This window comes from Mixophyes fleayi, chromosome 4, assembly GCF_038048845.1.
Source record: "Mixophyes fleayi isolate aMixFle1 chromosome 4, aMixFle1.hap1, whole genome shotgun sequence".
Taxonomy (NCBI): Eukaryota; Metazoa; Chordata; class Amphibia; order Anura; family Limnodynastidae; genus Mixophyes; species Mixophyes fleayi.
In genome coordinates, this window is record NC_134405.1 from 58,102,559 (window position 1) to 58,126,287 (window position 23,729).

At 40.5% G+C, this 23,729-nt stretch overlaps 1 protein-coding gene across 3 annotated transcripts in view; it reads left to right on the forward strand.

Annotated features, from left to right (window-relative positions):
- The first annotated feature begins 1,316 nt into the window (after positions 1-1,316).
- Positions 1,317-23,729, forward strand: part of LOC142151479 (aspartate aminotransferase, cytoplasmic-like) — a 31,694-nt gene continuing 9,281 nt past the window's right edge. The window contains exons 1-4 of one of the 3 annotated variants that reach the window (XM_075207177.1): positions 1,317-1,567; positions 16,810-16,978; positions 17,610-17,791; positions 18,794-18,911. In XM_075207177.1, coding sequence (XP_075063278.1) covers positions 16,861-16,978; positions 17,610-17,791; positions 18,794-18,911 — 418 coding nt within the window. In that variant the 5' untranslated portion in view covers positions 1,317-1,567; positions 16,810-16,860. The remainder of the gene's footprint in view (positions 1,568-16,809; positions 16,979-17,609; positions 17,792-18,793; positions 18,912-23,729) is intronic. The other 2 variants (XM_075207178.1, XM_075207176.1) reach the window with 2 other exon arrangements.

The window sequence follows — 23,729 nt, forward strand, 5'->3', positions numbered from 1 at the left end:
CAGTAGATATGTGATATAGGTGAGGGAAGGCATTCTGTACAGGGACTGTACATGTGTTGGTGGCTGGACAGCGGATATTTTATTTTGCCAGCTTTTCAGGACATGCTACACTTGTAAACCTGGTTGGAAACCACTTTTATTAATGTAATGATTGATACAAGAAAAAAAAAGTCTCACCTTCGCTTCCGTCCTTCCTTCCTACATAGGGTAAGTGAACATTCTGAAGCCTTGCTATAGCAAGTAATCTTACATATTTTGGTCTTAAATATGAACTAATATAGGGGATGTTGTTATCGCATGTTGTCTGTAGCTAAAGAGGTGGCTATCATTTGATCTAATTAATGATCAACTCCCTTACTCTCTACAAAAATGTGGAATTGCTGGATAAGCTTAGATTAGAAGTCTCCAGCTATCATCTGCCGCCTTTACTTAAGGGCCTGACACAAATAATTGTTTAATTTGCACACTATTTCTTGTGTGTGTGTGTGTGTATATTATTTATTTCTTTTGGACTGGACTGCTTCCTATTTTAACTAGTCTTGACCTAACAATATTATATCTAACAAGTTGGGAGTGCAACCCTTCATGGGAAATTATAGGAGTTTTATAACCATTATCTGACTAAATAGGAGGAACTGTATAGGAGAACAGAGACATGAACAAGCACTACGGAAGGTGTAGGGGAGGGACTGTCACATCTGCACCTGTTGCCATCATTGTCTCTCCTACTCACTTATCCTTGAGCCCGTCCAACGCTGACTCATTGGGGTATATTTACTAAACTGCGAGTTTGAAAAAGTGGAGATGTTGCTTACAGCAACCAATCAGATTGTAGTTATTTAATTTAGTACATTCTACAAAATGAATCTGATTGGTTCCTATAGGCAACATTTCCACTTTTTCAAACCCGCAGTTTAGTAGACATACCTCATGGTCTTTAGTCTTTACCATGGGCATACGTCAAGATTAAAATCTTACAAAATTTTTGTTTCATGATTTCTTTTTAATTTGGAGAACAACCATTATTTTATATTTTAAAATGAATTCCAGTTCATACCTCTCCCTGTCACAATTTTGCACTCTCACAGTAGGCTTTGCACAAATTATTAAGAATAGTAATTGAATAATTGTTTTGTTTATGAGAAGCAAAAACACATAAAAAAAACCACACTCTTGTTTTTCACATTATAAGCAGAAGAAAGATATTACAATCCTCTGTGGCTGTGTTGACAAATTGCCTTGGTGACCAAACTAATTGACATTCTGTTGCTAGCTACAACAAAAACACTATGTAGCTTCTGTGTGCTTGGAGCCCTTGTATACTGCAGGCAGAAGGAACAGACAGGTGCCCAGAGGCTGTGTGTACAGTCACGTCACATGGTTAACACTGTGCATATGTGTTTAATAGGAAAGGCAGAGGAATGATCCTTTGCTATTATCTCTGCTGAAAAAACACTAATGACCAGGCTGTGTGTCGCTAGAGGCACAGTTACACGGCTACTGATAAAACAGGAATGAGCACTAGAGAACCTTAGGAAACGTATGAATGGACATTTAGTGTACAAAGGTAAGTTGTACTTTAAAATATTTATTTTTAAGAACATGTGTGTATATCAGGGCATTATGAAGCAGCTGTACTGTAAGGCTTGCCCATGTCTCCCTGACAACAAGCAAAAGATTCCTTTTAGAATTTTTATTTTCATTTTCAGAATGTTTTGTGTTAAATCAATATACATTATAAGAAACTGCAAAACATGGTAAATTAAATAGATACAAACATACAGACAGTCCTGTACCTTCATTGTAGACAGATTGGTTAGACTATTTAGTAGAGGTGTGCACCGGCCACTTTTAGTGTTTTGTGTTTTGGGTTCTCATTAGCTTGAGGTTTTGGGTTCTGATTTGTTTTGCCAAAACACCCCACTCAAGGTTTTGGTTCTGATTTAGGGTTCGGATTTTTTTTTAAAAAAAAAGTGCTAAAAAACAGTTTTTTTTTCACTCCTACGCTATTATTAACCTCAGTAACATTCAATAACAATCATTTCCACTAATTTCCAGTCTATTCTGAACACCTCACACCTCACAATATTGTTTTTAGGCCAAAAGGTTGCACCGAGGTAGCTGGATGTCTAAGCTAAGCGACACAAGTGGGCGGCACAAACACGTGGCCCATCTAGTAGTGGCACTACAGTGTCAGACAGGATGGCAGTTTGAAAAACTAGGCCCCAAAGAGAACATAATGCCAAAAAAAGAGGTGCAAGATGGAATTGTCCTTGGGCCCTCCCACCCACCCTTATGTTGTTGAAAAAGGACATGCACACTTTAACAAACCAATCATTTCAGCGACAGGGCCTACCAAACAACTGTGGCTGAAATGATTGGTTTGTTTGGGCCCTATTCATCTCTCCCTGTACAAACTAAACTGGCTCTACTGAGGCAAGATGTCGTCCTCATCCTCTGATTCCTGGCCCCCTTCAGTGTGTACTTCTTCATCCTCAAACATTATCAATTCGTCCCCGCTGGACTCCACAACCACAGGTCCCTCTGTAGTCTCTGGAGGCCAGTGCTGGTCTTGATTGAAGAATTGATAATTCATTTTTTTTTTTTTTTTTTTTTAAAGTAATTTTTATTAGGGTTTTTTTTCAAAACAAAACAATGAGTTTGAAACATACCAAGAGAATGTATAAACATACTGTATACATATGAAACTCAAATGATTGCACACAATAGTAAGAAAGATAAATTATCTAAAATCCGGTATGTTATTCATGGAAAAGAAAAATGTTGTTTGTTTTTATTTTTCAGGGGGAGGGGGGAGACGAACAATGGGGGAAGGAAAGGTTTTGGGGATGGGGAGGGGAACAGGAAAATATTCTACTCATTGTTTTATGCATCAGAATATAGGAAAGAGGAGCGTTAACCCGTGTGGTTACACGGAGATCAAATTAGTTTAGGATTTTCTAAAACTTATAACCGTAGTGATCCTTCTTAAACCTGACAAGGGTACATATCAAAACAACAGAGACTTGTCAAACGGTTGTCAAGGGAGGCTCAGCATCATAGTAACTCGTCCAGGAAGACCATGTGTTTTTGAAATTCACTGGTTTGTCTTTGAGAAGAGCTGTGATGCTTTCCATCCTATAGGTTGACCAAACTGTATTGATAGTGGCTGAGAGCGATGGGGGAGAGGTGTTTTTCCATAGAGCGGCAATTAAACAATTAGAGGCATTCAATATATGATTGATAAGTTTTTGTGTGGAGTGACTAGTGCCCGGGAGCCGTCTAGGAAGAAGCGAGTATAGGGGGGACTCGGGCATTTTAACCAGTGTAATATCCTTGATGAGATTATGAATTTGTTGCCAATAAGGTCGTAGTTTAGGGCAACACCACCAAACGTGCAACAGGGTACCTCGTAGACCGCACCCTCTCCAACATCTGTCGCTAGTAGTTGGAAAGATAGAGTGGAGGCGAGAGGGGACCAAATACCATCTGTAGAAAATTTTGTAAGAGTTTTCCTTTATCCTAACTGATATAGATGACTTGGCTATATTAGCTCTTACCTTTGACCATTCTTTAGGAGTCAGTGTCTCCCCGATAATTCATTTTTATGAACATCATCTTCTCAACGTTTTGCGGAAGCAACCTCCTTCGCCGCTCACTGACCAGGTTCCCCGCTGCACTAAAAACTTTTGGAGTACACACTGGAGGGGGGACAACTCAGGTAAAATAGAGCCAGTTTGTACAGGGGCTTCCACACTGTCTTTTTTTCCTGCCAGTAACAATATGGACTGTCTGACATGTCTACTTGGATGGTGTCAGCAAAGTAATCCTCCACCATTTTTTCAATGGTGACAGCATCCAATGCAGCGACAGTAGACATGTCAGCAATGGTTGGCAGGTCCTTCAGTCCGGACCAGATGTTCTCAGCATCCCCGCCAGCGGGTCGTTTATGAAATCTCAGCTGTTTCCTTGCAGCCACAGGTGTGGAAGAAAATGAAGGAGGAGCTGTTGGCATGTCACGGTCCTCTTCAGAGGACAATCTCCTGACTAGCAGGTCTTTGCACCGCTGTAGACTTGTGTCCGCCGGAAACAGAGACACAACATATGCTTTAAACCGAGGATCGAGCACGGTGGCCAGAATGTATTCCTCTGACTTTAAAAGAGTGACCACCCTCGGATCCTGGCAAAGTGTACGAAGGGCTTCATCCACAAGAGCTACATGCTTTTTGGAATCGCAATGCTTTAACAGTTCCTCCCTCACTTTCTCCAGCTGCTTCTGCAACAGCCTGATCAGGGGAATCACCTGACTCAAGCTGGCAGTGTCGAAACTGACTTCTCGTATGGCAAGTTCAAACGGCTGGAGAACTTTGCACAACACCGAAATCAGTCTCCAATGCGCTTGACTCAGGCGCATCCCCACTCCTTTGCCTATGTCGTAGGTGGCTGTATAGGCTTGAATGGCCTTTTGCTGCTCCTCCATCCTCTGCAGCATATAGAGGGTGAAGTTCCAGCGCGTCACAACCTCTTGTTTGAGGTGATTATTAATAATCAATAATATTTCTGGACTGCAGTAACAGTGAACGTAGTTTAGTATCGAAGTAATAATATTTCTGGACTGCAGGAACAGTGAACGTAGTTTAATATCGAAGTAATAATATTTCTGGACTGCAGGAACAGTGAACGTAGTTTAATATCGAAATAATAATATTTCTGGACTGCAGGAACAGTGAACGTAGTTTAATATCAAAGTGATAATATTTCTGGACTGCAGGAACAGTGAACGTAGTTTAATATCGAAATAATAATATTTCTGGACTGCAGGAACAGTGAACATAGTTTAATATCAAAGTAATAATATTTCTGGACTGCAGGAACAGTGAACGTAGTTTAATATCGAAGTAATAATATTTCTGGACTGCAGGAACAGTGAACGTAGTTTAATATCAAAGTAATAATATTTTTGGACTGCAGGAACAGTGAACGTAGTTTGATATCGCAGTAATAATATTTCTGGACTGCAGGAACAGTGAACGTAGTTTAATATTGCAGTACTAATATTTCTGGTCTGCAGGAACAGTGAACGTAGTTTAATATTGCAGTACTAATATTTCTGGACTGCAGGAACAGTGAACGTAATTTAATATTGCAGTAGAAATTCCTTTTTACTGCAGGAACAGTGAACATAGTTAGATATTGCAGTAGAATTTTTTTTTTACTTTTTTTATAATTCTTTTATAAAAAAAAATTATAATTTTTTTATAACAATGGACTTAGCAGGACAGAGCACAGGGCATAGCACCACTGGACTCAGCAGGACAGAGCACTGGACAAAGCACCACTGGACTCAGCAGGACAGAGCACAGGACACAGCACCACTGGACTCAGCAGGACAGAGCACTGGACAAAGCACCACTGGAATCAGCAGGACAGAGTGACAGGACACAGCACCACTAAAAAACCCAACCTCCCGCTTCCCTGATCAATGCCCAACTCAAGATGGCGGCGGCAAGCGGGGAATTTATACAATCCGAGTCTCGCGAGATCCGACGGCGGGATTTGGAGTCAGAGCCTCGCTTTCAGTGTTTCTTGCCGCCGGAAATACCCGAACAGTGCTCGGATCCGCACTGTTCGGGTGGGCTCGGATTGTGATAATCCGAGCCCGCTCATGTCTGCTATTTAGTGCAGGCCTGTCCAACCTGCGGCCCTGCAGGTGTTGTGAAACTACAAGTCCCAGCATGCTTTGCCAGTAGACAACCAGTTGATAGCTGGAAGGGCATGCTGGGACTTGTAGTATCACAACATCTGGAGGGCCGCAGTGTGGACAGGCCTGATTTAGTGGAAGCTGGGCCAGCAAAGCCACACAGATGCAGTTAATTGATTAAGTGATTTCAGGACTGGTGGGGGTGGTTAAATTCAGCACAAAGTCCTGTAGAAGCCTTGTGTGATGTGTGATGTGTGACTGTGACTAATTCCAGGTATGTTTTAAGTATTAAACATCCTCCAGAATCTCATCATGCCAGGCTCAGAGGGGACAAGGTTAGTAATTGAATTCCTCCTTGGAGGCAGGAACATTATAAGATGTTTCTCCTGAAGTATTCAGTATTATGCTTCCCAGACGCGCACTTACAGGGGGTTTCCAGTTACTCCCCCTCCCTCTTCCACTCCTGGTCAGCACCTTGAATGAATACTACAATAATAGTAGTAGAAAACACTCTTATCAGGAGCTGCTGCTGCTGCTGCATACGGCGCAGGATATAAACTATCTAGAACAGAGCTGCTGCACATGCCCAGACCCCAGACTCGTCCATCATGATTTGTCACTCCACAGAACACGTTTCCACTGCTCCACAGTCCAGTGTCTGTGTGCTTTATATCACTCTATCCGACGCTTGGCATTGGTCTTGGTGATGTGAGGCTTGCATGCAGCTGCTTGGCCACAGAAACCAATTCCAATAAGCTCCTGCTGCACACTTTTGTGCTTACATTAATGCCAGTGGAAGTTCAGATCTCTTTAACTATAGAATTAGCAGAGCGTTGGTGACTTTCACGCACCATGTGCTTGACCCCGCTCTGTGATTGTACGCAGTCTTCTGCTTTGTGGCTGAGTTGCTGTTATTTCTAAACACCTCCACTTTCTAATAATATCACTTAAGTTGACCATGGAATATCCAGCAGGGATGAAATTACATGAACCGTCTTATTGCAAAGGTGCCATCCTATCACAATACCACGCTTGTAGTCACTGAGCTCTTCAGCGGTGGTAGTCATGTTCCCGAACATGACTACTACTACAGCACTCACCCCGACATCTTGACTGTGAATCTCGGGACCCCAACGTGCTGTGAAAATTGACTCACTAAAATTTTTTATTTCAATCAGTGCGACTGTTTAAGAATCCGGGTGCACAGTCACGTGACTTTCAATGCTTTCACTATTATTCTTACTCTTAAGGGTGAAACAAAAGGAGGTGGCGCCTGTACAATATAGATAAGAAAACTTCTATAATATACAGGCGCCGCCTCCTTCCGTTTCACTCTTAAGAGTAAGAAGAATAGTGATGGCGTTGAAAGTCACGTGACTGTGTGCGCCCGGCTTCTTAAACAGTCGCACTGATTGAAATAAAAAATTTTAGTGAGTCGATTTTCACAGCAGGTTGGGGTAAGTGTTGCGGTCGTAGTCATCATCACACTTATGTACCCAACCCCTCTTCAGAATGACCTATTTTGTATCACAAATGTTTGCAAATGTAAACTGCTGCCTAAGTGCTTGGTTTTATACACCTCTGGCAACAGGTCTGATTAAAGCACCTCAATTCAATAATTAACAGGAGTGGCCAATACTTTTGTCCATATAGTGTGTGTGTGTGTGTGTGTGTGTGTGTGTGTGTATATGTATTCTCTGGCATTATATACTCTATTCTCTGCATGAGGCAGACAATCTTTTGTTAAGTGATTTCCATGCCTCCTCCATGGGCTGGACACGCATGTTTCAAAATCAGTATTTGGAATCCCCCCGCCTCTAGAAATGCTGCATTTGGCCCTGCCTCCCTGACTGTGTCACTCTGGATGAAGAGGCCCACATCACCATCATCTATTTATTTATGTAGCGCCACTAATTCCGCAGCGCTGTACAGAGAACTCATTCACCTCAGTCCCTGCCCCATTGGAGCTTACATTCTAAATCCCTTAACTCACACACACACAGACTGAGAGAGACTAACAGAAATTTAATAGCAGCCTATTAACCTAACAGTAAGTAAGTTTTTGGAGTGGGGGAAGAAACCGGAGCACCCAGAGGAAACCCACACAAACACGGGGAGAACATACAAACTCCACACAGATCAGTCCATGGTCTGGAATCGAACTCATGACCCCAGTGCTGTGAGGCAGAAGTGCTAACTCCTAAGCCCACATGTCCAGGGGATGGCGCTGTGTTTTGCCAAGTTCTGGAAGACCTGGGACCAGGGCTCATTGCACTTTTCCTTCCATGCAGAGATGCTGATAATTAAATTTCACAGCCTCGATTAACCTTGTCCCTTTCTATTTTTTTTTTATCTAATCTCTTTATCGTGTTTTACAGAAGAGAAGCAGTATTCCTAGACTAAAACGCTGTACTTGTCTTCAAGATTTGTATTTGCAACATTCTGCTATACATAATCTTACAAATTAACATACAATATAAGTTAAACCTAAATATCAGTCTGGGGTTATTAGTACTGTCTGTAAATATAACAAATAAAATAGATAGATATGAGAGCGCTGTTTTATAGATAGTAATATAAATTTTATTTAAAAATGGTTTAAAAAAATCATAGCGCTAAACTCAACTGACGTATATTATAAATGCCCGTTCATACAGAGTAGATCAATAAATACTGAATCAATGTATCATCAATATACATTTTTATATTCCTATCAAGGGAATTTCTAATGTCCACTTCCCAGTGGTGGTGTATCTACCACTGACATACAGTGGACATCCTGCATTGGGTTGGGTACGTAAGTGCGATGACCGAAACTCTGACAAGACTTACCCCAACTACTTGAGGGCGACGCTGTACTTCCATACACACTTGGACGTCAGTTTTGCAAACAGTAAGAATTCTAACTATTGCGATCACTGAACCTCCTGCCACGAGTAAATGACATCACTGTGAAACGCGGCTCTATTATTGCTGGTGTTAAGGGGTAATGGAAACAGGCGCCGTCGCCTTCTAAGTGTGTCGGTAAGTACAGCGTCACCCTCAAGTAGTTGTGGCAAGTCTTGTCGGAGTTTTCGTCATTGTTAAATCGACTACCACCGACTGCATTAATACTGCATATTTTGTTTAAGTATCATTGCTCAAATATATAAGATACTGCTTGGAAACATTAACAGAATTTTAGTAGAAAAAGAGAAACTTATTAAACTATGCAGTGGTGGTGTGGTGTGTGCCACAGCTAACGCACACTTAACAGTAGAGATAAGTAGTCACACTGTATACCCTATCATTCATCGTATATACGTAAAGGGCTGTAGATGCAATAATCCATACATGCTATCCCTTTGGTTTGCCGAATGGTTCTGGGTATTGATTAGCCATTCTTACCAATGATCACTGATCTCCAGGTTGTTCGAGCTGCTTTTCTGTAGAGCCCGTTGTGTTGTAACTAGAGATGGTCACTGACCCCCGTGTTTTGGTTTTGGATTCGGTTTTGGATCTGGATTACCATCGTGTTTTGGTTTTGGTTTTGCAAAACCGCCATTGCGTGTTTTGGTTTTGGTTTTGGTTTTGTTTGGTTTTGTTTTGCTATTTTTTGGAAAATCCATGTTTTTGGGCCTAAATTAACCCAATTTAGTGCTCCAACTGTTTTAGAGACAAGTAATCTAATTGTTGAGGTAATAAATCATCCAAAAAACCAGTTTAATTCTTCGTTGGTAGGCCTATTCTACACACAAAACAGATTGTCTTCCTCTCCATCTATGCATATTGGCAATGCAGCCATCGTCTTTGAATGTATATTACACCCTACACTTATAGTTAAATATGTAAAGAAATGGAAAAAGCCAGTTTGGTTTCTGTCTCTCTAGGCCCCCCTCCACTTGTATAAAATACCAAAAAATTCAGCCATTATAGACTGTACAATATTAATTGACATGGAGAAAGCCAGTTTGGGTTCTGTCTCTCTAGGCCCCCCTCCACTTGTATAAAATACTAAAAAATTCAGCCATTATAGACTGTACAATATTAATTGACATGGAGAAAAACAGTTTGGTTTCTGTCTCTATAGGCCCCCCTCCACTTGTATAAAATACCAAAAAAGACACAGTTGACCACTCTCTTCTCATACAAACGCTGCAATCCCTAGGTCTTCAAGACACAGTTCTATCCTGGTTCTCATCTTACCTCTCTAATCGCTCTTTCACTGTTAATTTCTCTGGAGCCACATCTGCTCCGCTTCCCCTATCAGTTGGAGTACCACAAGGCTCGGTGCTAGGTCCTCTGCTGTTCTCTATCTATACCGCTTCTCTTGGAAATCTAATAAGTTCCTTTGGCTTTCAGTATCATCTCTATGCGGATGATACCCAAATCTATCTATCCTCTCCTGATATCTCGACATCTGTGTTGTCCCGTGTAACTGACTGTCTTTCTGCCATTTCATCTTGGATGTCCTCTCGTCAACTCAAACTTAATCTTTCTAAAACAGAGTTAATAATATTCCCACCCGCCAACAAGAGCATACCTGACATTTCTATCTCTGTTGATAACATGACCATAAATCCCACCCCACAAGCTCGCTGCCTAGGTGTAATCCTTGATTCACGCCCATCCTTTGTTCCCCACATTGACTCTATATCTAAATCATGTTACATACATCTAAAGAACATTTCCAGAATCCGCACATATCTCACACAAGACACTGCTAAAACCTTAATTCATGCACTAATCATCTCCCGCATTGACTATTGCAATTCCCTCCTTACTGGTCTTCCCAAAAACAGACTCAAACCCCTAAAATCTATTTTGCATGCTTCGGCAAGACTGATTTTCCTTGCAAATAGCTATTCCTCTGTTGAATCACTCTGTATGTCTCTACACTGGTTGCCTGTCTTCTACCGAATCCAATATAAAATACTTTTACTAACCTACAAGGCCATCAACAAAGCTGCACCAACATACATCTCCTCTCTTGTCTCAAAATATCTCCCAACTCGGCAACTCCGTTCTGCAAAAGATCTGCGTCTCTTATCCACCCTCATTACATCCTCCCATTCCCGGTTACAGGACTTTTTTCGGGCTGCACCCACTCTATGGAACTCTCTCCCTCGCACAATAAGACTCTCCTCTGTTCTACAAACTTTCAAGCGTTCTCTGAAAACCTACCTATTCAGACAAGCGTATAATATTCCTCAACCACCATCTTAACCTCACTACCTTTAGCCTGTTACACAATTTCACACAAGACAACTACCCCCGGACCAACATTATTGTGTGACAGGATCATTTAGCTTATGAGTCACCCTACCTTTGCAGTCTGGCTGGGCCAAGATGCAAAATGTATACTTAACCTCATGTGTCAATCTCCCATTGTCCCATAGATTGTAAGCTTGCGAGCAGGGCCTTCTCACCTCTTTGTCTGTTTTACCCAGTTTGTTTATTAGTTTATTACATTTGTCCCCAATTGTAAAGCGCTACGGAATATGTTGGCGCTATATAAATAACTGATGATGATGATGATGATGATTATAGACTGTACAATATTAATTGACATGGAAAAAGCCAGTTTGGTTTCTGTCTCTCTAGGCCCCCCTCCACTTGTATAAAATACCCAAAAATTCAGCCATTATAGACTGTACAATATTATGAAAAATGGACAAAGCCAGTTTAGGGTCACTCTGTCTATGACACCCTACCCTTAAGGATAAATTGCCCTAACAGCAGCCTTTCAAGATGGTATGTGATATGGAAATGCCACAAGTCCCTTTCCTCTTTGGGGGTAGATTGCACCCTACACTTACATAGAAAGTTTTAAAAAGATGTTATCGGCATCATCTTCAGCTTAATCCTCACCCTCATCAGTGTGTACGTCATCATCACAGACTATCAATTCATCGCCGCTTGAATCCGCCATTAGAGAACAGTCAGTGCTTGGATGTCTTGGATGGTGAAGGCCTTCCTCGTGGAAGATGTAGTTCATTTTTATAAACATCATTTTCTCCACATTTTTGGGAAGTAACCTTCTACGGCGATCACTGACTAAGTTCCCTGCTGTGCTGAACACTCGTTCAGAGTACACACTGGAGGGTGGGCAGCTTAGGTATTGCAAAGCAAGTTTGTACATGGGTTTCCAAATGGCCTGCTTTTCTTCCCAGTAAGGAAAGGGACTGTCTGACATTTCCATATCAACTACCTCTTGAAAGTAATCCTCCACCATCCTTTGCATGTTTATACTCATATTGGATGGAGTTATGGGCAAAGTGACACATTTTTTTGAAAAATCCTTCAAACCAGCCCAGATGTTAAATTGTTCTGGTCTGCCCCCTGTGTCTTCCCTGCTTCTTTTTTGGAAATTTAATTTTTTACGAGCAACAGCTTGAGAAAGTGAAGGAGGACACGTCGTCAAGCCGAGGCCCAGTTCAGCGGCCAACTTGCTGAGCAATAGCTCCTTGCAAAAGTTCACATCTCGCTCATTTACAAGTAAAGACTCAATGTAGGTTTTAAACCTTGGATCAAGCACAGTGGCCAAAACGTACTGATCCGAGTTCAAGATCTTAATAACTCGAGGATCATTGTGAAGCGAATTAAGTACTTGATCGACAAGGCCAACATACTTTGCTGAATTGCTTGCTTTTAGCTCCTCCTTCATTTTCTCAAGCTGCTTTTCCAATAGTCTAATTAAAGGAATGACTTGGCTCAAACTAGCAGAGTCTGCACTGACCTCACATGTCACAACTTCAAATGGTTTCAGCACCTTGCACAGCACTGAAAGGATTCCCCACTGTGCAAGAGTGAAATACATCCCCCCTCCTTTCCCAATGTCATGACTTGTGCAATATGCTTGGATGGCTTTGAGCTGTTCCTCCATCCTCTGAAGCATGTACAGGGTGGAATTCCACCGAGTTACCACCTCTTGCTTAAGTTGGTGGCAGGGCAAGTTAAACTGCTCTTGGACCTGCTGTAATCTCCTACATGCTGTGGCTGAATGCCTGAAATGGCCTGAAATTTTACGGGCCACCGAAAGCATCTCCTGCACCTCACGGTTATTTCGTAGGAAGCTCTGCACCACCAAGTTGATGGTGTGAGCAAAACAGGGAATATGTTGGAAATCACCCAGCTGTAATGCTCGCACTATATTGTTGGCGTTATCTGAAATGACATACCCTGGGGAGAGTCCGAGTGGTATAAGCCATGCATCAATCACATCTCTCAGTTTGCGTAACAAATTGTCAGCCGTATGCCTGTTAGTGAAGCCGGTGATACAAAGAGTGGCCTGCCTGTGACAAATGTTACGTAGTGGTGTACATGCTGCTGCTGTTCCTGCTGGTGAAGGTGAATGACCAACCCAGTGGGCTGTCACAGTCATATAGTCTTTGGTTTGGCCACTTCCACTTGTCCACATATCTGTGGTTAAGTGAACAGTGGGCAGAATGGCATTTTTCAGCGCAATCTCTACATTTTTACACACTTTTTGGTATAGTTGTGGAATAGCTTTACGGGAGAAATGGTGTCGCGATGGAATTCTGTAACGCGGACACAAAACCTCAATTAACTGTGAAAAACCAGCTGCGTTTATTGTGGAGATTGGACGCAGATCTAACACTAACATTGCAGCCATGGCGTCTGTGATTCGCTTGGCGACTGGGTGACTGCTGTCATATTTGCTTCCCCTCGCAAATGATTGTTTCACAGTTAATTGCTGAAATGTAGGACTGCTCATTTTATTAACCTGCCTCTGGGATGACGATTCACCCCCAGCAGCAGCAACAGCAGCAGCAGGACTAACGCTTTCTTCAGAGGAATCAATAATAGTGCCGGAGTCATCCAGCCTTAAGTGGGATGCCGGGCTAACTCCGAGCGCTACTGAGGATATTGATGAGGATGGTGTGGTGGGTGTATTTTGTAGCCGTCGGTATGTCGGTGAGCGGAGGGTCTTAGCTGATGAGGGAGTGCTTGTATTCTTTTGGGAAGAACTTTCAGCTTTTCCCAACACTTTGCCATGAACTCTCGTTAAATGGCGTAACATAGACGAGGTTCCAAGATGGTTAAGGTCCCTCCCTCGACTGACTGTGGCTTGACATACACTACAAATGGCTATACAATTGTTGTCTGGATTTGGGTAGAAATAATTCCACACATAAGAAGTGGATTTTTTTGTTTTATGCCCAGGCATGACAATGGCCTTTTTCTTGTCACGTGCCAGAACTGCTGCCACTGGTGCAGGACTTACACAAACAACCTCATCCTCATCAACATCCTCATTAGCGCCCTCGTCACCTACATAAATCTCCCCCTCATCCTCTTCTAATTCCAAAGTGGCATCCTCAATTTGGGTATCACCGGCTACACTCGGGCTATTAAGGCACACATCAGCAGAATGCTCACGATTAGACATCCCACTGTTGGATGGACTCTCCACAGGGATGGTTGTCATTTGTGAATCAGAGCAAATATTCTCCTGTAATGCCTCACTGTTATCTTGCAGCTCGGCTTTGACGCGTAACAGTAGTTGTGCACCAATTGTAGGCTGGGTAACTTTTTGGGATCTGCCACTAATAGCCAAAGGTGAAGGCCTCATTCTCTCTTTGCCACTGCGTGTGTAGAATGGCATGCTTGCAATTTTTTTTTTATCGTCACTTAATAACTTTTGCTCAGTTACACTTCTTTTTCGCTTCAATACAGTAAATTTTTTTTTTGTTTTTTGTTTTTTGCACTAATTTGAAAACACTCTGTTGTTTGACATCGCCTTGGCCAGATGACGTACTGGGAACACTAACATCAGGACTGGTGACAGAACCTGGTTGCTCATTCAGATCATATGTGGACTGCTTTGAATCCATTCTGAGCACAAACCACTGGGGAGTGCTAAAAATTATTTAGTAGATACTGCTGACAGATATGACTTTTGACAGCCAGAAATATTAATGCACAATTAGGGAGGACACCCCAAAAGCACTGAGGAGTGCTAAAAATTATTTAGTAGATACTGCTGACAGATATGACTTTTGACAGCCAGAAATATTAATGCACAATTAGGGAGGACACCCCAAAAGCACTGAGGAGTGCTAAAAATTATTTAGTAGATACTGCTGACAGATATGACTTTTGACAGCCAGAAATATTAATGCACAATTAGGGAGGACACCCCAAAAGCACTGAGGAGTGCTAAAAATTATTTAGTAGATACTGCTGACAGATATGACTTTTGACAGCCAGAAATATTAATGCACAATTAGGGAGGACACCCCAAAAGCACTGAGGAGTGCTAAAAATTATTTAGTAGATACTGCTGACAGATATGACTTTTGACAGCCAGAAATATTAATGCACAATTAGGGAGGATACCCCAAAAGCACTGAGGAGTGCTAAAAATTATTTAGTAGATACTGCTGACAGATATGACTTTTGACAGCCAGAAATATTAATGCAAAATTAGGGAGGACACCCCAAAAGCACTGAGGAGTGCTAAAAATTATTTAGTAGATACTGCTGACAGATATGACTTTTCACAGCCAGAAATATTAATGCACAATTAGGGAGGACACCCCAAAAGCACTGAGGAGTGCTAAAAATTATTGAGTAGATACTGCTGACAGATATGACTTTTGACAGCCAGAAATATTAATGCACAATTAGGGAGGACACCCCAAAAGCACTGAGGAGTGCTAAAAATTATTTAGTAGATACTGCTGACAGATATGACTTTTGACAGCCAGAAATATTAATGCACAATTAGGGAGGACACCCCAAAAGCACTGAGGAGTGCTAAAAATTATTTAGTAGATACTGCTGACAGATATGAATTTTGACAGCCAGAAATATTAATGCACAATTAGGGAGGACACCCCAAAAGCACTGAGGAGTGCTAAAAATTATTTAGTAGATACTGCTGACAGATATGACTTTTGACAGCCAGAAATATTAATGCACAATTAGGGAGGACACCCCAAAAGCACTGAGGAGTGCTAAAAATTATTTAGTAGATACTGCTGACAGATATGACTTTTGACAGCCAGAAATATTTATGCACAATTATGGGGGACACCCCAAAAGCGCTGGGGAGTGCCAAATATGAAGAAAAAATAATAAACCTCTATCCTCCTCTCTGCACTAGCAATTTTGGTTAGAGCAATTGCAAGAACAATATTGTATTCTCTGTCCCTGCTCTAATTAGCCTATGACTACACCCTGCTCTCTCTCCCTCTGTCAAATGGCAATGGATTGCTGTGGAGGCAGGTATTTATAATTTTCAAGTATCGCGAGAACCGAGCCCCGAGATCCGACGACGTCACGATGACGTTTGGCCTCAATTTGGATTCGGAACGGGCAGGAGAGTACCGAGCTGCTCAGCTCGGTACTCGGATACCCAAAGTTCGGGTGGGTTCGGTTCTCGGAGAACCGGACCCGCCCATCTCTAGTTGTAACATGAGCTATATTGATGGTATTTGTTTTAATGTAATCTATGCATCTATTTTCATGAATTAAATGAAATAATCAAAACCGTATTTTTTTTTTAAAAAAAAAATTACATTTTAAGTTTGAATTAAATCGTATTAAAGTTATCAAGTTTTTGTTTCATTAAATGTACACTGCTTTAATTATATCAGTGTTTTTTCTTTGCTCATGCTACTGTTCATTATTAATGATTCATTATTCTTAAGGACACATGGACACATAGGATGATCAATGGGTGGCCAAACTGGATGACATCCAGTTGTTCAGCGCTTAGGTCCACCAGCTGGATCACTTGTCACCAGTTGGACAAACCGGTCCATAGGGGAGATTGTCCAGCAGCGTTTTTTGCCATGCCCCATAGTGATCCTGTTGATCTTTATAGGATCATGGTCACCTTATGGCACAGATTAAACCTCTTTATGGAAAGCCTATCCAAAATATTAAAGGAAAGAAACATTATAAAAACCACTAAGTATAATGAAAAGAATGTTGATTTTTAGAATGAACATAATGTTACATAAATTATTAACATTTGTACCTTGGCTATGTGTTACTTTTAGTAAGCTATGTTGCTAGTCATTACATCATATTTTTTGTACACATTTGGAAAAGTACTATTTACCCATGTATCCAAGCAGATGATTATGTTTGCTCAGCAGCAAATCTGTTTTTTAAGTGTATCTTTATGAAGAAAGGCTGTGAAAAAGATGACATCCCTGTCCGTGTTCCTTGACATTCCTAAAACTTCTAAGGACAATGACAAACAACAGGAAGAGTCTTTCCTAAGAGATACAGATGACAGAAAAGTTTTCCTCCAGCAAAGAGGTAAAGTGCAAGTAATAGCGTAAACTTGATTTAGTATAGTTTTAAAAATTGTAATTTTATTAATGAGGCAAGAGGTTGCTCGACCTATATTGGCCACTCTCCTGGCTCACCCAATCAGCTTTCTCCAACAACAACAACATCCTGTTTCTAGTGTTGCTCAGGTTCAAAATTATCTAGGCTGTCTCTCATGATTAGAGCAATCTCCCAAATAATGGGAATCCAGCCCACAGTTCTACTACTGGAGTTCCCTTTTAATCTATTCTCTAACTAAGGCACAAACATCAAAGTAGTTTTCTATTTAGCAGTCAAGTTGATTTCATATCTGTACAAATCAGAACAGTGGGAGCGTAGCATTATTAGGGCAAAATTGTCATCCAAGAAAAATTAGCCTTTCTTTCACTTCCATTTGAAGAAGATGATATCCCTAGTTTCAAAACCTCCAACAATTTCCTAAGACGTCTTCAAAAAGTAAGTTAACACAGAGACCCCCGTTAAGATTTTTGTATCCTATATAGGATATTATGGGGCTGAGACAGAAGATGGTTATTGCCATCCCCTATTATATAGCTAGAAAGTCTGTTGTCATCTAACTTTCCTCTATATGAGTAAACTGTTCCTTTCTGTTACATAGAGCTTGTCTCTGATGATGGTCAGCCCTGGGTTCCACTGCCAGTGAGGAAAGTGTATCAACAAATAATTATTGATCCTACGCGGAATTATGAACCTCAGCCAGTAGTGGGATCTTCAGAGTTTATCCGGGGAGCTACAGAACTTGCTCTTGGGAGAAATAGCAAGGCTATCCTGGAAAACAGGGTGAGATTTCTTCCAACCCATTAGATGTCTGAGTTAAATGACATGTAGTCCATACTTGCCAACTCTCCCGGAATGTCCGGGATACTCCCGAAATTCGGGTAGGTCCCGGGAGAGCAGGCAAATATCCCGTATATGGCAACATGCTCGGCGTCATTTTGTCGTGGGCGGCGGAGCCAAAATGACGTGAATTACTGTGCCCCGCCCCTCACCCTCCAACCACGCCCCCCTGCCTGGGATCTCCCAGAATTAGCTTGCCAAAGGTTGGCAAGTATTATGTAGTCTATACTGTACACTATGCCCCTGCACTGAGTAAAGTAATTGTTTAAGCTGGTATGCTTTTGAGGTGCATATAGCACTACAAAGTTCCTGCATTGATTTGACAGTAGGCACACATTTAGTACACCCTGTTGTTCTTAACATTCAGATGCTAGGACTATATACATGTCGGACTAGTGTTTCTCAATTCAATCTTTTGACATGCAAGATGTGATTATGCTGAAATAATCTGTGCTGCTAACTGGCTACAGATGTTTTTTGTCCTGTGCACTTTGGGCCTTATTCATTAAGGAATGTAAATGCCTATACGTGCTGTATTTTGTATAAAAAATGGCTCTGCGCATGCCCAGAATATGACAGTACGTCAGTGATCGTAGCAACGTCCAATTCATCTTCAAACGCAAAGGACCCTTACTACAGTCTCCAATTTCATGGACAGAACAGGGAGGTGACTGGGCATATGCACGTAGTCAATGTACATAGTAAGGGCATGTCAACCGTCTCAAAGATGTATAATTTACTGTTGTATCACTTGCACCAGCAGGTGTAAGTGTGGGTTACAAGTGATGACGGTTTGCAATCAAGAGCAACTGTAAAAATGCACTTTATGTACAGTAGACATTTATAGAATCCTAGTAAATGTATTTTACTTTGAGGAGGGGGGGAGGAAAAAAACTTTTTTTTTTTTTTAAACTTTTCTTTTTTAATGTTTTATTTTATTCCCAGGCAAGTGGTGTTCAAACACCGGGAAGCACAGGAGCTCTCAGGATAGGAGCAGAATTCCTCAGGCATTGGTTCAACATAAATGGGAAACGGTCAGCCTGTATCGCTCTGCCCGCATGTGGTAAGTGTCATTCTTCTATTGAGTATGCGCGTAGACACGTGTCTAGTTACTGTGTAGGGGCGGCATGCATATTTTCCTTTATTGCTAACCATTTTCTCAGTAATAAATTACATGAGGTGCTAGATTGAGGCACAAGAGAATATGGGGTGTACAAATAAAACATACATGTAAGGCTTATTTACTTATAGTGTCTTCCTTTTACTGGAAGCAGGAAAATGATAAAATTATTATGTAGACACATTACAATGACAAATATAAACACAGACCTGAAAAAACAATTATACTGACTTGTCCCAACTATAACTATGGTGAAGATAGTTCCACAGCACTTACACTAAATCTTATGGCCATAGGGCCTGAGTCATTAAAGAAAGTAAGACAAAAAAATCAGTAAATGTTCTCCGGGACAAAACATGTTACAATGCAAGGGGTGCAACTTAGTTTATTATTTTGTACATAAGTTAAATACTTGCTATTTTCTTTTATCTAACACACAAATACTTGATAGCTTGAAATTTACATTGAAATTTAAAGTTGATCTAGGACATGCCCTACCCCGGCTATTAATTTCTCCCCATTTTAAATTTTCCTCTCCCTCCAATGCGCCATGGTTTTGCTCAGGTACAAAGTTACTCCTTTTTTATGCTTTGCTCTGCTTAATGACTCAGGCCCATAGTGTTTAAAAGGACACATAGATATACACTGTCAACTCCACATAGCAATAGCAACTTCGGCACGTAAGGTGGAGTTGATAATATATATTCATTGGCTCTACATTGATTCATGTATAGAACTGAAAGCTAATGGGTTCGTTTGTAAATCTTGCCTAGGGCCAATTAGTGATCATAAGGCTTTTAAGAATTTTATAAAGTAAATTTATCTTGTCAAAATGGCTTAAAATATCATTCTCTGGTGACATGTTCATTCTGGCTCCCCTCATCTCCAACAACATGGATGTTTCTGTAAGTACACTGAGACACCACTGAGGTAAAAGCAGCCATTTTTGCGGCTTATATGCGTCTTTGATGCTATATTGGATGCCAGGTGATGGCCCCATTAGACTCCATTATAAACCACCTCATTGCCATCACTTTTTTACTTCGGAATATTGTATATTATTCAGCACACTCTCACAGCAAAGATCAGTAAATGTCCTTCAGAAACAGCTGGTCCTGCTCCTGTCACTGAATTGTTGTCATTGATGATTGTCTCAGTGACGGTTTCATCTGCAATGCGCTGACTTAGGATGTAACCTAGGAAATCCTACTTTTATGAGATAAGTGTTTTCGGTATGTAAATATAGCATTTCAAAATATATATTACTTGTGCAGATTCCTCCCTGTAGCTTACACACAATACAAATGAGAATACTATTGTGATATTTACAATTTGATGTTCTGTCAACGTAGGAGAAGTACAGAGTAATATTCTGCAAAAAAAAAGTGTTTTATCAGTATTACCGTTGTTAAAGCCCATTTTTTTTTACTCATTTAAGTGCAATAAAACAATTTGTAAATTGCACTTGACTGAGCACTATTCTTAGTTTCAAGAGAGGACCGTGTCGATTAATTACACAGGTCTGCGATGAAAAAGCTTTTTCAACTAATTTATGTGATACTTATAGATTTTTGGCTTCTGAACAGGAAGATGACTTCCGATTTTGCATATCACATCATGTTTTTCTGCAAAATGTCTATTTATGAATAAGTCATTTTTTTCATATTCTTTAAAATAATAAATGTATTCTGCCTACATTTATTATAAAACATTGTCTTAAATGAATTCAGTCTGTAGTATAGAATGTTGCAATTCAGTTCTCGTCATAAAACTTCCCCCCCGCCAAGTGCCAGATTAATGTCCACATGGGCCTGAAGCTAAAATTTACAAAGGGCCTAAACCCCATACTGTCTAAAGGAACATTGCACACACACAACAACTATAATTACTAGGTGAGCTGGCGAAGGTGGAACCAAATACAACAGATGCAACACAGTTTTGCCCTGTGGTGGGTCATTTTAACCCCTGCCTACCACCACATACACACACACACAGTACACACTACACACATAGTACATATACATTAATAGATTCTTCAAAAATAAGTTTCAAAGCTGTTTTATTGCACAATGGCAACACATACGCATCAATGCCATTAGCACATTCAGTCTATCTTAAAGAAACCTATGAACATTTGAAAACTGTTTTGGAACTGAGTGGATATGCAAGACACAACTGGTTAATATGTGGAGATCCTAAAATTTGATGCATGGTACTTTGCCAACAACAATACCAAATTCCCATGTTTTCTCTTTGAATGGGATAACAGAGCTAAAAATTTACATTGGCAAAAAAGCAATTGCCCATCTCGAAAAAATTTAGAAATTGGAAAAAATAATGTCATCAAATCCAGTTTACTAGATCCAAATAAAGTTTTACTTCCACCTCTACATATAAAATTAGGACTGATGAAACAATTTGTAATAGCACTGCCTAAAGATGGAGAAACTTTCAAATATCTTTGCACCAAATTACCTAACATATCCGATGCTAAACTGAAGGCAGGCATTTTTATAGGCCCTGACATTAGAAAGTTAATAAAAGATGAACATTTTGGGCATGTAATGAATATTGTGGAACTTTCGACGTGGACTTCGTTCAAACAAGTGATTTAAACACTTTTAGGCAATGTCAAGGATCCAAACTACAAAGAAATTGTCAGGGAAATGCTTAATAGTTACAGAAACCTTGGCTGCAATATCAGTTTAAAGGTACATTTTTTGAATTCCCATATTGAGCATTTCCCAAATAATCTACTACAGTGAAGAACAGGGTGAACAGTTCCACCAAGACGTTAAAGATGTAGAAAGAAGATACCAGGGCCATCAGCATGATGGCTGATTACTGCTGGATGTTACACAGAGACGACACAGAAAAAACTTATAAGTGAAAAGCGACAAAACTAAGTTTGAAGACAAAAAAAACCAAGATATTAATGATATTTCAATAATTATGGTTTTGTTTCCATTATTGTTTGATTTTATTGTTTTTTTATTATGTAATTAAGACAAAAACACAGTGATATCATCTACACTTCTTCGTTATTTCACAATAAATATGTCAAGAACAATTAAACTTCTTGTTTTTTCTTAAAAATGTATGTAACCCCCTTATAGGTAAATGTGAAGTGGTAATTTTTTTTATTTACTATTTCTTGATGTATAATTAAGAAAATCAAAGTATTATTAAAAAAGCTTTCAATACCTTAAGTTTCGCAGACCTGTGTTATCTAATCCTGCATTCTTGGACCAGGAAGGATCAGATAAACAGAGGGACTGTGGGGATGACACTGGTGTATCCGGCTTTCCCAGAATTCCCAGTGAGGACATTAAACCTGCCATTTGTAAACAAACGAAGCTTGGCACGCTAGAAACAATTACAGTCACTCTTGGGAGAGATTTCACTTGGTGCCATATATACAGTTCACTTCCCCCCTCTTGCTTGAATTGTATTTTCTTTCTTCTGACTCTTAAATGCCCACTGGGACCAATGCCCATATCCACAATCAATTGCTTTTGTCTATTTTTATTCATTTCCTCCTTCTAGTTAAAGCCAGCTCTCTTCTTTCTCTGTTAGCATTTCTTACTTCATGGCAGGAAGAGATGGGAGGCTACACCAGCCAAAGGAAAAAACATAATACTGCTGCTGCATAGCTTACTAGGGCTGCAGACCAATGGCATTCAGACTAAATATAAATATGGTGCTGTTTGCTGCTGTACATAGCAGGATCACACGCAATGTTATTGTATAGGATGGCACATCCATTGTCTACTTATGCAATCTTTGTTTACATTGTTCGGCAACCATCAAAGGCATTTTACTGCAATGCCAAATTTATCCGGTTATTCAGTATAGGACTGTGGAACCTTTTTAATATATACTGTATGTCCACTGACCTTTATGCAAGGCTAAGATTTCTTTTTTTTTTCTTAAACTCTCCAGAAAATCAATGCAACTTTCCTCCTCAGAGTTAAGTAAAAATGATTACACTCTCCTGCATGAAACAGGCATCACAGTATCTGAGTAGGTTGTTATGGGCTTATGCTCTAAGAGATAACCTCCTGTCTGACCCATGCTTGCTTAAAATTCCGTCACCTCACCACATCTGCTGGGAGGTAATTCCATAGGGAACTATGCCACCATTATATAATATATATATATATATATATATATATATATATATATATATATATATATATATATATATATGTATTGTGGACAAAAGTATTCGGCCACACTTATTAATTATTAAATTGAGGTGTTTCAATCAGACCCGTTTTCGGGGTTGTATAAAATCAAGCACCTAACCATGCAGTCTGCATTTGCAGGCATTTGTGATACAAAATGGGTCTTTCTGAAGAGCTCAGTGACTTCCACCATGGTACTGTGATAGGATGCCACCTTTGCCTTTAGGAACAAGAGCAACTCAGTCATGACACGGAAGACTACATAAATCACAGAACGGGTTTAACGACTGCTAAGGCGCATGGTGTGTAAAAGTCGATTAACGCTCTGCTGATTCCATAGCTGAAGAGATCCGAACTTCCACTGGCATTAATGTAAGCACAAAAACTGTGCGGTCGGAGCTAAATGGAATGGGTTTCCATGGCCGAGCAGCTGCATGCAAGCCTCACATCACCAATGCCAAGCATCGGATGAAGTAGTGTAAAGCACACGGACACTGGACTGTGGAGCAGTGGAAACATCTTCTGTGGAGTGACAATCTTCTCTGTTTGGCAGTCAGATCAGCGAGTTTGGGTT